The sequence below is a fragment of the Patella vulgata genome, chromosome 5 (genome assembly GCF_932274485.2).
Source record: "Patella vulgata chromosome 5, xgPatVulg1.2, whole genome shotgun sequence".
Lineage (NCBI taxonomy): Eukaryota > Metazoa > Mollusca > Gastropoda > Patellidae > Patella > Patella vulgata.
In genome coordinates, this window is record NC_065883.2 from 36533608 (window position 1) to 36549053 (window position 15446).

General features: G+C 36.2%; 1 protein-coding gene across 2 annotated transcripts in view; it reads left to right on the top strand.

Annotated features, from left to right (window-relative positions):
* Positions 1–15446, top strand: part of LOC126820670 (DNA repair protein RAD51 homolog 1) — a 75673-nt gene that overhangs the window by 37450 nt on the left and 22777 nt on the right. For both annotated transcript variants that reach the window (XM_050548800.2, XM_050548801.2), the window contains exon 3: positions 12498–12635. In XM_050548800.2, coding sequence (XP_050404757.1) covers positions 12498–12635 — 138 coding nt within the window. The remainder of the gene's footprint in view (positions 1–12497; positions 12636–15446) is intronic.

A 15446-nucleotide genomic window follows, 5' to 3' on the forward strand; every position in this document is an offset into this window, starting at 1 on the left:
AACGACGCCAATACTATTGAATAATCTGATGAAGCGTCCGATTTTATCCTTCACAAGTACGTCCAGAGGTTTGACTTTTCTTTTCCTGAAATGATAAAATGTAAATTAAGAAGTCGTAATTTCCATGTAGTTGTTCACAACAACTATCAAAATTCATGTAATATTAAATGTAGAAAGTGAGTACTGTATATTTCTTCGCCTGATTACCGTTACAAGAATTCTACCTGTAAAAGGAAGATGTAAAATCACATCCTGTGAAGGCATGGTATCCTGGTAGAGCTCATGAGATTCCTGGTTTGCACTCTTCAAGGACATCTATGATGTTAGACAAATTTATGTATCTTCTGCTGTTACCGTTTCCACAGTCCATAATAACTTTGGTCACAGACCTCGCCTCAGATCGTTTTTATACACCCACATAGAAATGTGGACGTATATTGCCGTCGCCCCTGTCCGTACGTAGGTACGTACGTCTGTCCGTCGTCCACAATTTCTTGTGAACGCTCTTACGCCAAAAGTTATCATCCAATTGTTTTAAAATTGATATATGTTGTTTACATTAGTGAGATGAAGAAGCCTATTTAATTTCCGTTTATAACGTCTAGAGTTATGACCCTTGTTTCACTTTGTTGAACCTTGTGAATGCTCTAATGCCAAAAGTTAACATCCGATCTTTGTGAAATTTATATGCAATAATTAAATTAGGGAAATGAAGAAGCCTATTGAATTTCAGCAATTTCCGTTTATTACTTCTAGAGTTATGGCCCTTGTTTCACTTTGTTGTGAACGCTCTAACCCCAAAAGTTATCATCCTATCTTTCTGAAATTTATATGCCTTATTTAAATTAGTGAAACGAAGAAGCCTATTTAATTTCAATAATTTCCATTTATTACTTTTAGAGGTATGGACCTTGTTGCACTTTGCTTAACCTTGTGAACGCTCTTACCCCAAAAATTATCATCCTATCTTTCTGAAATTTATGTGCATTATTTAAATTAGTGAAACAAAGAAGCCTATTGAATTTCAGCCATTTCTGTGTATTACGTCTAGAGTTATGGCCCTTGTTTCACTTTATTGAACCTTGTGAACGCTCTAACACCAAAAGTTATCATCCGATCTTTCTGAAATTTATATGCATTATTTAAATAAGTAAAACAAAGAAGCTGATTGAATTTCAGCAATTTCTGTTTATTACGTCTAGAGTTATGGCCCTTGTTTCACTTTATTGAACTTTGTGAATGCTCTAACATTAAAAGTTATCTGCCGATCTGTATGAAATTTACATGCGTCATTTAAATTAGTAAAGAGAAGAATCCTATTAAATTTCAGCAATTTCCGTTTTTTACTTCTAGAGTTATTGCCCTTGTTTAACTTTGTTCAACCTTGCCCCCAATTACCTACAAAGGAATAAATATGCGACAACCCTCGTCGACCGCTCCGACAATTTAGCCACTGTGGGTGTATGTTCCGTTGCCTGGCAACCAATCTTTGTCCAAGCACTCCAATGAGTATAACCAGTACATCAGTGTCAGATGCTCGAACAACGACAGTATTTGCAGTGATGTTATGGAGATGGAATGCAATCAGTGTGTCTGCTTCCTCATGGTTAACCTGCATGTGAGGGGGTTTGGCGATGATGATCTTTTGGCAGTCATCTGAAATGTACTTGAAGCATTCACAACCAATAGGAGAAAAAAGCGTTTTTCCATTGAGGATGTCCAAATAGTGATCTTTTCCCCATTCCCATAAAAGAAACCTTCCAAGCTCATTTTTATACGCCCACATTGAATTGTGGTCATATAATGTCGTCGGTCCGTCCGTCGCTCTAGAGGCTAAAGTTAATATCCGATTGACTTTAAATGTACATGTATATACAGTGTTTAAGGCCATGAGACGAAGAAGCCTATTGATTTTCAGCGATTTCCGATAATTACTGCCAGAGTTATGGCCATTAATCACTTTGAAAAATCTTGTGGACGCTCTAAAGGCTAAAGTTAATATCCGATTGACTTTTAATTTATACACAATGTTTTTAAGGTCATGAGACGAAGAAGTCTATTGATTTTTATGCCTCCACATTTTCATGTGGACCTATATTGTCGTCGCCCCTGTCCGTCCGAACATCCGTCCACAATTTGTTTGTGGACTCTCTACAGGTCACAATTCTTGTCTGGTTTGTCCCCAAAAGATCTCGACTGCTTTCGATATTGGCATGTATCAGATCGAAACTTCATGGATTTGTACGAAAAATCACATTTTTAGCTTGTGGACCCTATATCCGATTTTGTTGAAACATGAAATGTAAGTTTATAACCCAAAGATCTCTGTTCCTTTCGATATTCGCGCATATCGGACAGACAAAATTGACAGACAAAATGGCCGCCGTTCGTTCTCAAATAGCGTAAAAATATGGTATATCAAGGTTGTGGACCCTATAGAGGTCACAATTTTTATCCGATTTTGTTGAAACTTGAAATTTATAACCCAAAGATCTCGTTTCCTTTCCATATTCGCGCATATCGGACCATAACTTCCTGAATTATGGCCCCTGATTGTACAAAAAATCGCGTTTTTAGCTTGTGGACCCTATAGAAGTCATATTTTTTATCTGATTTAAAAAAAACGTATTATTATATCACCGTTACACCCTAAGGATGGCTGAGTTCGAATTTCGTGAAAATCGGCCCAAAATTGACAGACAAAATGGTCGCCGTTCGTTCTAAAATAGCGTAAAAATATGGTATATCAAGGTTGTGGACCCTATATAGGTCACAATTTTTATCCGATTTTTTTAAAACTTGAAATATAAGTTTATAACCCAAAGATCTCGGTTCCTTTCGATATTCGCGCATATCGGACCATAACTTCCTGAATTATGGCCCCTGATTGTACGACAAAATTGTGTATTTAGCTTGTGGACCCTATAGAAGTCATAATTTTTATCCGATTTAAAAAAACGTATTATTATATCATCGTTACACCCTAAGGACGACTGAATTCGAATTTCGTGAAAATTGGCTCAAAATTGACAGACAAAATGGCCGCCGTTCGTTCTCAAATAGCGTAAAAATATGGTATATGAAGGTTGTGGACCCTATAGAGGTCACAATTTTTATCCGATTTTGTTGAAACTTGAAATGTAAGTTTATAACCCAAAGATCTCGGTTCTTTTCGATATTCGCGCATATTGGACCATAACTTCCTGAATTATGGCCCCTGATTGTACGAAAAATCGTGTTTTTAGCTTGTGGACCCTATAGAGGTCATAATTTTTATCCGATTGAAAAAAATGTATTATTATATCACCGTTACACCCTAAGGAGAACTGAGTTCGAATTACGTGAAAATCGGCCCAAAATTGAGACAAAATGGCCGCCGTTCGTTCTCAAATAGCGTAAAAATATGGTATATGAAGGTTGTGGACCCTATAGAGGTCACAATTTTGATCCGATTTTGTTGAAACTTGAAATGTAAGTTTATAACACAAAGATCTCAGTTCCTTTCGATATTCGCACATATTGATTTGTAATTTCCTGAATTATGGCCCTTGATTGTAGGAAAAATCACTTTCTTGTTAGCTTGTTCTCTATCCATCTCTCGAAAACGTGGGCGTATCCTGCCTGGCAGCCGCTGGTCAGCGATTTCCGATAATTACTGCCAGAGTTATGGCACTTGATCACTTCAAAAAATCTTGTGGATGCTCTAGACGCTAAAGTTAATATCCGATTGACTTTAAATTTATATACAATGTTTAAGGTCATGAGACAAAGAAGCCTATTGATTTTCTGCTATTTCCGATAATTACTGCCAGAGTTATGGCCCTTGATCACTTCAAAAAATCTTGTGGACACTAGAGGCCAAAGTTATTATCCGATTGACTTTAAATTTACACACAGTGTTTAAGGTCACGAGATGAAGAATCCTATTGATTTTCCTAGTTATGGAACCGTAAGCTGCACCGACTTTGGTAATAGACAAAACAGAGTGAATCGACAGCCCTCCATCAAAAATTCTGGCGTCAACACCTTGGATATTTGTTACCATTTTATATTTCATTCTCTTCATTTTAAAAAGTACCATATCAATTAAAGCAGGAATGTGGACGTATATTGCAGCGTTAACAATGCTTGTTTATTAGCTTATACCCACTTGACTAGTACAAAAAAGTCTGTTGAGTATTAGTATTTATGGTATCAGTGAGGCCAAGGTTGATAGAATACAGAGAGTTAATTTTTATACGTCCACATTGAAATTTGGTCATATATTGTTGTCCGTCCGTCCAGACATCCCTCGTTCTGGCATCGACAAGTTCCGATAATTACTGGCAGAGTCATGGCCCTTGATCACTTTGAAAAATCTTGTGGACGCTCTAGAGGCTAAAGTTAATATCCAATTGATTTTAAATTTATACAGTGTTTAAGATCATGAGACAAAGAAGCCTGTCGATTTTCAACAATTTCAGATAATTACTGCCAGAGTTATAGCCCTTGGTCACTTTGAAATATCTTCTGGACACTCTATACGCTGAAGTTGATATTCGATTGACTTTAAAAATATACACAGTATTTAGGGTCATGAGACGAAGAAGCCTATTGATTTTCACCTATTTCCGATAATTACTGCCAGAGTTATGGCCCTTGACCTCTTTAAAAAATCTTGTAGAAGTTCTAGAGTCTAAAGTTAATATCCGATTTACTTTAAATTTATACAGTGTTTAAGGTCATCAGTCAAAGAAGCCTTTTGATTTTCAATGATTTCCGATATTTACTGCCAGAGTTATGACCCTTGATCTCTTTGAAAATAAATAAATTAAAAAAAAGTTAACACCCCCAAGGCGCCATACTTGTTTCCAATTTGTGAAATAAATATGGCGGACATGAAGGCTTATGACCTTGAAAGGTTAGCCGATCTCACTTCCAGTTTGTTTCTTGTCAGCCAGCTGTACACATCCGGTGTTATTCTCTACGCACACTTCACTGATTGCTCTATTTTTCCCCAACAGTATACCAAATTATTGAAGATTGCAAAATGTCTGATCAGGTTAGCCTGTAAATAATTATATGAACTGCGTCTACTACTCTATTGCCTAAGCTTTACTCTAAAACAAAAGATGCAAAAAGATGGCTTACCCCAACCTGAAATTTTCAACCAAAACAAATCACCTACACAAACTATTGTCTTCTCCATATTATTGTTATTATCCGTTCGTGCGTCCGTCCACAATTTGTTTGTGGACACTCTACAGGTCACAATTCTTATCCGATTTTAACGAAACTTGAAATATAGGTGTATATCCAAAAGTTCTCGGCTGCTTTCGATATTAGCATGTATCGGATCGAAACTTCATGAATTATGGCCCCTGTTTGTACGAAAAATCACGTTTTTGGCTTGTGGACCCTATAGAGGTCACAATTTTTATCCGATTTTGTTGAAACTTGAAATGTAAGTTTATAACCCAAAGATCTCGGTTCCTTTCGATATTCGCGCATATCGGACCATAACTTCCTGAATTATGGCCCCTGATTGTACGAAAAATCACGTTTTTAGCTTGTGGACCCTATAGAGGTCATAATTTTTATCCGATTTAAAAAAAACCTATTATTTTATCACCGTTACACCCTAAGGACAACTGAGTTAGAATTTCATGAAAATCGGCCCAAAATTGACAAACAAAATGGCCGCCGTTCGTTCTCAAATAGCGTAAAAATATGTTATATCAAGGTTGTGGACCCTATAGAGGTCACAATTTTTATCCGATTTTGTTGAAACTTGAAATGTTAGTTTATAACCCAAAGATCTTGGTTCCTTTCGATATTCGCTCATATCAGACCGTAACTTCCTGAATTATGGCCCCTGATTGTACGAAAAATCGCGTTTTTAGCTTGTGGACCCTATAGAGGTCATAATTTTTATCCGATTTAAAAAACGTATTATTATATCACCGTTACACCCTAAGGACGGCTGAGTTTGACTTTCATGAAAATCGGCCCAAAACTGACAGACAAAATGGCCGCCCTTTGTTCTCAAATAGCGTAAAAACATGGTATATCAAGGCTGTGGACCCTATAGAGGTCACAATTTTAATCCGATTTTGTTGAAACTTGAAATGTAAGTTTATAACACAAAGATCTTGGTTCCTTTCGATATTTGCGCATATCGAATTGTAATTTCCTGAATTATGGCCCTTGATTGTAGGAAAAATCACTTTCTTTTTAGCTTGTTCTCTATCCATCTCTCGAAAATGTGGGCGTATCCTGCCTGGCAGCCGCTGGTTTCTTGGTGTGTCTGTCTGTTTTTTTTGCCTATAGGCTGCAATTCTTAATGGATTGTCTTGAAAACTATGAACATATATATTCCTTATACCCAAAGGATGACTGTTACTATTTTTGGTGCATGTCCAACCCCCAGGGGCACAGCACCACCAGATTTTAGTGTTATCGTCCACAGGCTGCAATTCTGAACTTTTGGTGCATGCCCGACACCTGTCACGCTACAGAAAGATCCATTCAGGATTGGGGCCCCTAGGTATGCACCAAAATTAATAGCGGTCCTCCTAAAGGTATAAGGAATAAGTATGAAAAGTTTTCAAGATGATCAAAACACACAGACACACAAAGAAAAAATAGGCGAGGCTCTGCCCCTGGGGGTTAGTCATGCACAAAAAAACAATAGCGATCATTCTTTGGGTATAAGGAATAAGTACATGTATGCACAACTTCAAGACAATCCATTAAGAATCGTGGCTAGTAGGCAACAAACTGACACATGCAAAAATTGGGCACATCCTTAGTGTATAAGGAAAAACTAGTATACATAGTTTCAAGACGACGCGTTAAGAATTGCGGCTTGTAGTTTCGGGGTTCTAGAGATAGTGAAACTACATAAAGCCGTACTTTAACTTTCTAAGCTGACAAAACACGTTTTCACCTGTTTTTAAAGCACAACTAAATTGAAACGATACTCCCCGGATCCCAAAAGCGTCTTTATTCTTATTCTATGTTAAGAGTTGATCTAAAATGACAAATATGAGGGGTCTAAGTCTTTCAGAAATAATTTCAATCTGATCGTCAAAACCCATTATTCCAATTCGTGAAGCATATTATTTTGAAGGCAAAATAAAATTGGAACAATACAATGTACATCCAAAATGATTACATATTTGTAATCTACGTAAAAAGTCACTCTGAATAGACATGTTTGAGGGGTATAGGTCATTTAGAAAAAAGTCAACAATTTGGATAACAGCCATTAAAATTTAATTACCGCACAGATTTCAAGTGCCAATTAAAATTATAAGCCGTCAAATGCACAAGATGGACTTTAATGTATGTTGTAGTTGGGTATTTGAAGTTTTATTATCAATTTTTTTTCAGAATTTTAACCTCCGTCCCACATGGCCAAAGTTTAGGGTGAAAATGGGTATATTTTGTACGTTTTCAGTGTGCAATGAATTTCGAGACTGAATATTTGGAAAAGTAAATATCCCATTGACTTAGAATCTTTTGTAAATTGTTATAAGTTATAAGGCAAACTGACATTAACTACATGTATGCCAATTATGGAGTTTATGTATACAATAGTGATTTTGCCAGAGGCTGTGGAAATCCTGAAAATAAAAGTGAATAGTTCATTTTGGAGGCAAAATAAAATTAGAACAATACAAGGTACATCCAAATTGATTACATATTTGTAATTTACACAAAAAAAGTCACTCTAAATAGACACGTTTGAGGGGTATTGGTCATTTAGAAGTTATTTTAAAATCAATGTGAAAAGTCAACAATTTGGATAACAGCCATTAAAACTTCATCACCACACAGATTTCAAGTGCCAATTAAAAATATAAGCCATAAAATACACAAGGTGGACTTTAATGTATGTTATAGTAGGGTATTTGAAGTTTTATTATCAAACTTTTTTAGAATTTTAACTCTGTCCCACATGGCCAAAGTTTAAGGTAAAAATAGGTATATTTTGTACGTTTTCAGTGTGCATTGAATTTCGAGACTGAATATTTGGAAAAGTATATATCCCATCGACGTACAATCTTTTGTAAATTGATAGAACACAAGCTGACATTAACTATGCCAATTTTGCAGTTGATGTATACAATAGTGACTTTGCCAGAGGCTGTACAAATCCTGAAAATAAAAGTGAATAGTTCATTTGTTCCACATTTTGCCACCAGGTGGTGAAAACAGTATGCATTGGACAATGATTGTGATGCTAAATTCATAATCTTCACCAAAAGTTGTCTTAGATTACAAAAATAGAGAGTCCTACTCCTATCAGAAATGTGAGTTTAAAGCATCCGAAAACCTGAAAAAAAATTACTGAATTTATGATCCGTTTTAGTACCCTAATTTCAAATGGCCATATCTCGGCGAGTTTTTAACCTAGAGAGGTAAAATTTCGGATTTCCTAGTTTAAGGCCATATACTATAAGTCATAACATATATTTTTTTATAGTTTTTTTGGAGGGGGTCATGTTCCCACCATTGGTCCAGTTGACATGGATGGAATGACCCTATGCTGCAATATATGTAAGATATTCACAAGAAGACGTGGCAATAATAAGAAGCCTATTGATTTTCAATGATTTCCGATAATTACTGCCAGAGTTATAGCCCTTGATCACTTTGAAATATCTTGTGGACACTCTAGAATGCTGAAGTTAATATTCGATTGACTTTAAATTTATACACAAATAGGCAGGCCTGCAGCCAAAATTTCTAGCTTGCTTAGAAACACAGTTCCGCTACATGGTCCTCCCATATAAACAAACTATACATTTTTGGAAAGCTTATAACACCTGGAACACAAATCCAGTGAGTTCCAAGCAAAAAGTTTGCTCTAACTTGATTTAGGGCCACATGAAAATTGTGATAATTGTGAAGTAAATGCTATATTTATACTAACAATTGTGAAGTTGACATAAAATTAAATATTGGTGAAAACACCCAATGCCTTCATCCGCCGCAAAAAATATGCTTTGTGTTTTCGGCCCCTTACAACATCCCCCCCAGCTTATACAAAAAGAGGGGATCACGTGGCTAAGTGGGTGAGACGCTAGCTCGGGTGTTCGATCCCTGCATTGGCCGAGAAAGTTCATCCAGATTTTCCGGCGTGGTTCTCCCTTGTCAGTGATGCAGGACGGAGGGGCTGACAAGAAAAGCTGTCTAATCGTTCGGATGGGACGAAAAACCGAGGTCCCGTGTACACATTGGCGTGCAAGTAAAAGATCCCTTGGCAGTTGGAATTCGATATAAGAGTAGGCCGTAGTGCCGCTGTCCGGGCAAAATTTCCCTCGTAGCACACTGTATGGCGTATGCCCGTCTTTATTAGCCCAGGTTAGGAGCAGAACAGTAGGACGTTAAACTCCATTTCATTTCATTTAGACAAAAAGAGACTCAAGTTGGTGATGTAAAATGTCAATTTATTATATTAAATGACTGAAACATGACTATTCCAATTGGCAACAATTAATAGTTACCCTAACATCATGTTCCTTGCTCAACAACAGTTGGGCTTCATTCAGACTAAAAACATGCAATATGAAAAACAAACAACATATAATGAAAGGAACATTAATATAATTAAATCATTCTAAAACTAAGAAGAACATGGTCATAGAAGGTTGTGAAAACACAATATCAAACCCCTGGTGGTGTGAGATGGTGGAGGAGGGCTAAGCACCTCAAATGTGCACCACAGTAACTCTTTAGATAATACTACGTTACAAAAACCACTTTAACAGTACCTCACTGCTTGAGAAAATTCCCAGGAATGCATTCACCGGAAGTTGAGATTCCCGCGGACTGGAATGTCGGTCAAATGCCCATATGTATAACCTCATTGCATCAACACAAGTTTGATTACGTACGTAATCTCTATTTGTGTTTCAGCCCCTTACAACATCCCCCCCAGCTTATACAAAAAGAGACTCAAGTTGGTGGTGTAAAATGTCAATTTATTATATTAAATCACTGAAACATGACTAATCCAATTGGCAACAATTGATAGTTACCCTAACATCATGTTGGGCTTAATTCAGATTAAAATAGGCCAGACACATCACAAGTGATGTCGTGCCCAACTACAGAGACAATAACACCACCAACTATCTGCTATATCATATATGGCCATAATTAGAAGAATCAGCTTCTTCCCAATCTACAAGAATACTAATGAGCTAGCCCCCATGTACAATCTGTGATCATAATTGACATAATCACAATTTAATGATACAGCTATACTACGACATGCTGACATACATACAAAATACAACACTAAAAGCCCTCATGTTAATAATACAACTGGCAATTATCCTTGCAATAATACATACTAGTAGACTGTGCAGTACCATCGATATCAGAGTACTAATGTAAATAGACTAGAAACAATAACAAGAATACAATTGTAATTATACCATGCTATACTAGTATCAATAATACCCATGGTAATTACCATTACCATGACACAAAATTCAGAAGCCATAACACAATTGGTAGCTATGACTACACTTATGCAAGTATAAATTATAATAAATACATATGTAACTATTTAGCCAACGTTACTTACAATTACAAAATTACAACTGTAACTATTGGTTACTAGTCACAAAAATACATGTGTAACTAGCCTACACAAATTACTAGAATTACAAACATATAGTGTAACTAGCCTACATTAGTTACTAGAATTACAAAAAAATACAAGTGTAATTGTACTATGATCCGCGTCATCAAGAGAACAAAAATTCAAAGTTCCACTGGCAAACAAAGGAAAGGAATTTTGCCAGGAATTTGTTCATAACTCGGAGCACACGCTCACAATATAAAAACACAGACAAGCCTGTCTGACAGTACAATTTTTTCTATCTAAAGTGTTCGCGTTGCGAGCACAAGCCTATTGTCCGCCGCCATATTTTGGCACCCGATCATTGTGACAAAACAAAACATAATCCGAATGCCAAGGCAAACAAAGAAAAGTAAATTGATTAGAAATCGAAACACACGAACAACTTACAAAAAACAGATAAGCCACAGTAAAAAACTAAGCACCGCAAATGTGCAACACAGTAACTCTTTAGATAATACTACGTTATAAAAAACACTTTCACAGTAGCTCACTGCTTGAGAAAATTCCCTGGAATGCATTCACAGGAATAACTAGAAGCTGCCCATCAAGCCCCCCACCCCCAATTCCTGCACCACTGACAAGGGGGAACTGTCTAGGTCAACACAGGGATCAAAACCCGAACCTCCTGATTAGTGAGCTACAGACAAGGGGAAACCACACCAGACTAGGATCAAACCCTGAGCCACCCGATAAGTGAGCCAGCCCTTTACTGAGTCACTGCGGCTCCCTTGCACACTGATGACATTTACATACTAGCTGTACACGTACAATGCCCCCCTCCCCAACTATCATGTATGACGTATGCTCATCATCATTATACGGGTTGGTGCAGAACAGTAAGACGTTAAACTCCATTTGATTTTTTTTTCTCTTCATTACAATATTGTCACTCCCTTTACAATATTATTTAGTTTTGGCCATATCTATTTTAGTGAGAAAACTAAATATCTGTGGATGCTATGTTTCAGGTTAAATATTTGTTAGACCTTTAGCCTCAAATCCTATGTGAAAAAAAGTTGAACTTATATAGGCCCTAGTCTGTAGTTAAATCCTATTCAGTTTATCAAATAAATTCTTTAAACAAAATACTGTTATCAATAATTATTGATATTTTCCATAAAGGGAGATAACTCCTTTAACCATAAATGGATTTCCAAAGTTCTGTATGTTCCCCTGTCCTTTATGGTTTCTGCATTTTGCTTTAAATCAAAATTTAACCAATAGCATATTCTTTGCATTGGATGAAGGCATCAGGTGTTTTCGCCAATATTTAATTTTATGTCAACTTCACAATTGTTAGTATAAATATAGCATTTACTTCACAGTTATCACAATTTTCATCTGGCCCTAAAATGTATAGTTTATTAGGTAGGAGCTTGTAGCAGAACTTCATGCTAGAAATTTTGGCTGCCGGCATAAGTGTTTAAGGTCATTAGATGAAGAAGTGTATTGATTTTCAACAATTTCCGATAATTACTGCCAGAGTTATGGTCCTTAATCACTTTGAAATATCTTGTGGACGCTCTAGACGCTAAAGGTAATATATACAGTGTTTAAGCCTGTCAAATGTCAACAATTTCCAATGATTATGGAAATTGATATTGGATGTTTTGTATGCTAAATGTTAGAATAGGACAGAACTAGAAGCCAGATGGGTTGTTACTCGTAGTCAGATTTTAGTGTGTATTAAATGTTTTCATTTCTGACGAAAGAATAAAATATGCGACAACCCTTGTTGACTCCCAGGACGACTTAGCTGCTGTGGGCGTATGTTTCGTTGCCTGGCAAGTTATCTTTTAATAGCTTATTCCCAATTGACTAGAATTGAAATATTTAATTAGGTCATTTCTTTTAGGGTAATGGTGTGAGTAATAATGATTTAAAGAAATTGGAGGAAGTTGGATTCTTCACTGTTGAAGCAGTCGCTTTCGCACCGAAGAAAAGTCTGTTGAGTATTAAAGGTATCAGTGAGGCCAAGGCTGATAAAATTTTGGTAAATATGAAATGTATTTTTCCAAGGAATATTTCAACTCAAGGCAATTACTTTGTAAAAAAATGCCAATCAATTTAAAAATTGAATACTTAGCAATTTTGACCAACTGATTAGCAGCAAGAAGTGTACTATTCTTGCAATCCATAGTTTTTATACGCCCATGTCTGGACGCCCGGATGTCACAATTGATGAAATTTAAAATGTATAATTATATCTAGAGCTGGGCAATATTGGTAAAATCAAATATCGCGATATTTCCCCCCAAAAATGACGATATATCACTATATGATATATCACGATATTTTAGTTTTATTATAAAAAGCTAACGATATATCGCGATATATCACAATATCCCGATATTTTAGTTTTATTATAAAAGATGTGATTATATAAAAGTGTTAAAATCAGGTCATTCCCTCCCCCCTTAGGGTACATTATCCCTGTTTCAAAAGCACAGACCGAGAATTAAGTTCAAGGGTTACTCGTGCAATGTTTTTTTAGGCTTTATTACTACTGTTCGATCAGCTTGAGCTTCGCAATGTTCCGCAATCTTTCAAAATGTTGAATAACATGTGGGTACCGTATGAGTAGACTCAAAGAACCAGACATAATTTCTCCTATTCGGTACACTACAACGGCGCGTAACTCTGGAGTTTGTCTAAATCTGGAATATCTAGACACAATTTAGTTTTATTTACAAATAACATTTTACTTTTATTTAAATCGGCTTCAGTTTAAAAATTGGCAAAAAAAACCACCCAAACACACACACAAAATGATAGTTAACTAACAAACGGCATCATACATTAAATGATAATAACTGTTTCCCAACAGTGCCAATGATAAATCGACTAAAGACGGCGAAGAGAAGATATTACGCAATGACTTACTTGGCTGGTTATTTGAGTGTTGCACAGCATTAGCGACGGGTTTGACCTTATAATGACAAATTCCAACGGCAAGAGGGGAATTATGAATTTATTTATCAAGTTTAATAATCGAGAAAACTACTAGACTAGTCATGTATTTAGTAGTCATCGATCGTGACGTAATGCCGTAAATTGTTCCATGTCAATCCAATCCCAAATGCAGCACATAATATCGTGATTATATTGTGTAAAATACCGGTATATTGATAGAAAAACACACAATACGATATATCATTATCATCGATTTTTTAGGTGGTTTATAAAATATTGGAATTCAAATTTGAATATCGCGATTTATCGAATTACCGAAAATATCATTCAGCCCTAATTATAACCAAAAGACTCAGCTGGAGTCAATTTTGCTACATATTAGACTTTAACTACCTTTGTTTATTACTCCAGATTGGACGCCCGGATGTCACAATTGATGAAACTTAAAATCTATAATTATATCCAAAAGACTCGGATGGAGTCAATTTTGCTACATATTAGACTTTAACTACCTTTGTTTATTACTCCTGATTGGACGCCCGGATGTCACAATTGGTGAAACTTAAAATCTATAATTATATCCAAAAGACTCGGATGGAGTCAATTTGCTACATATTAGACTTTAACTACCTTTGTTTATTACTCCTGATTGGACGCCCGGATGTCACAATTGATGAAACTTAAAATGTATAATTATATCCAAAAGACTCGGATGGAGTCAATTTTGCTACATATTAGACTTTAACTACCTTTGTTTATTACTCCTGATTGTACGAAAATCACCTACAAACTTGTGAAATCAGACTGTAACTTCCTGTTAAAATTGACTCTCCCCCTTATGCAAATAGTGGCAAAAGATATGATAGATATATACCAAGGACTTGAAGTTTGTGGGCCTTCAAAAGGCCACAGTTTTGTCCAATTCAGATGGAACTTGAAAAGTATTAAAAGATCTTAGATGAGTTTGATTTTGGGTGCCCATCAGACCGCAGCTGCTTTGATTATTGTCGTCGCCCGTGTCCTTATGTCCTCAATTTGTTTGTGGACACTCTACAGGTCACAGTTCTTAACCGATTTTGACAAAACTTGAAATATAGGTTTATCTCAAAGATCTTGGTTCCTTTCCATATTGGCATGTATCGGATCCAAACTTCATGGGTTATGGCCCATGATTGTACATAAAAGAATGTAATACCATGCAACGGCTTGGGACCTTGGTACTTGGGATATAGCACGGGGCAGTGGGGCTCTGGCACACTGGATACGATCTTCTGGTTTTATTTCTTGCTCCCCGGGTCGACCGTGTTGTCTATCATCTTTTTTCTATCATGTTGGAGAAATCAAACAACAACCAATGTTTAATGTTTATAATATATTAAACTCGACAGTTAAACTTAATAATTATACCAAATTGAATAGGGAGACATTAATAAGTACTGATGAGTACGTAAAACATTGTGGAAGACTCCATAATTCTTGGGAGTGTATACTTTTATATATCTTGCGCGCTATTCTTCCATCTTGTAAATTCTGGCCTCTTTGCCCACCTCCAACTTTTCACCAAATTTTCGTTGGGCTGAATGCTTTTCACTACAGACAGGAACAAATGTTCATGTCTTTGCACTAAAATTTGTATGAGGTTGACCACCAAAATTTTGAGATACACAAACTTTAAGAAGCATACTAAAAACACGTAACTAGTTGCCGTACATATCACCTTAGCCAACATGATAACCCTGTTATCCTTCCGCCTCAAAATCATGAATATTTACCAAAACCTGGTAGAAAATGTTAATTCAAAAGGGGAGAAAAGAGACAGAGAGAGAATTGCTATAAATAGACGAACTACAATTTGTGGGTACCGAGATGGTGAAATTTAATGGTGGTCTGC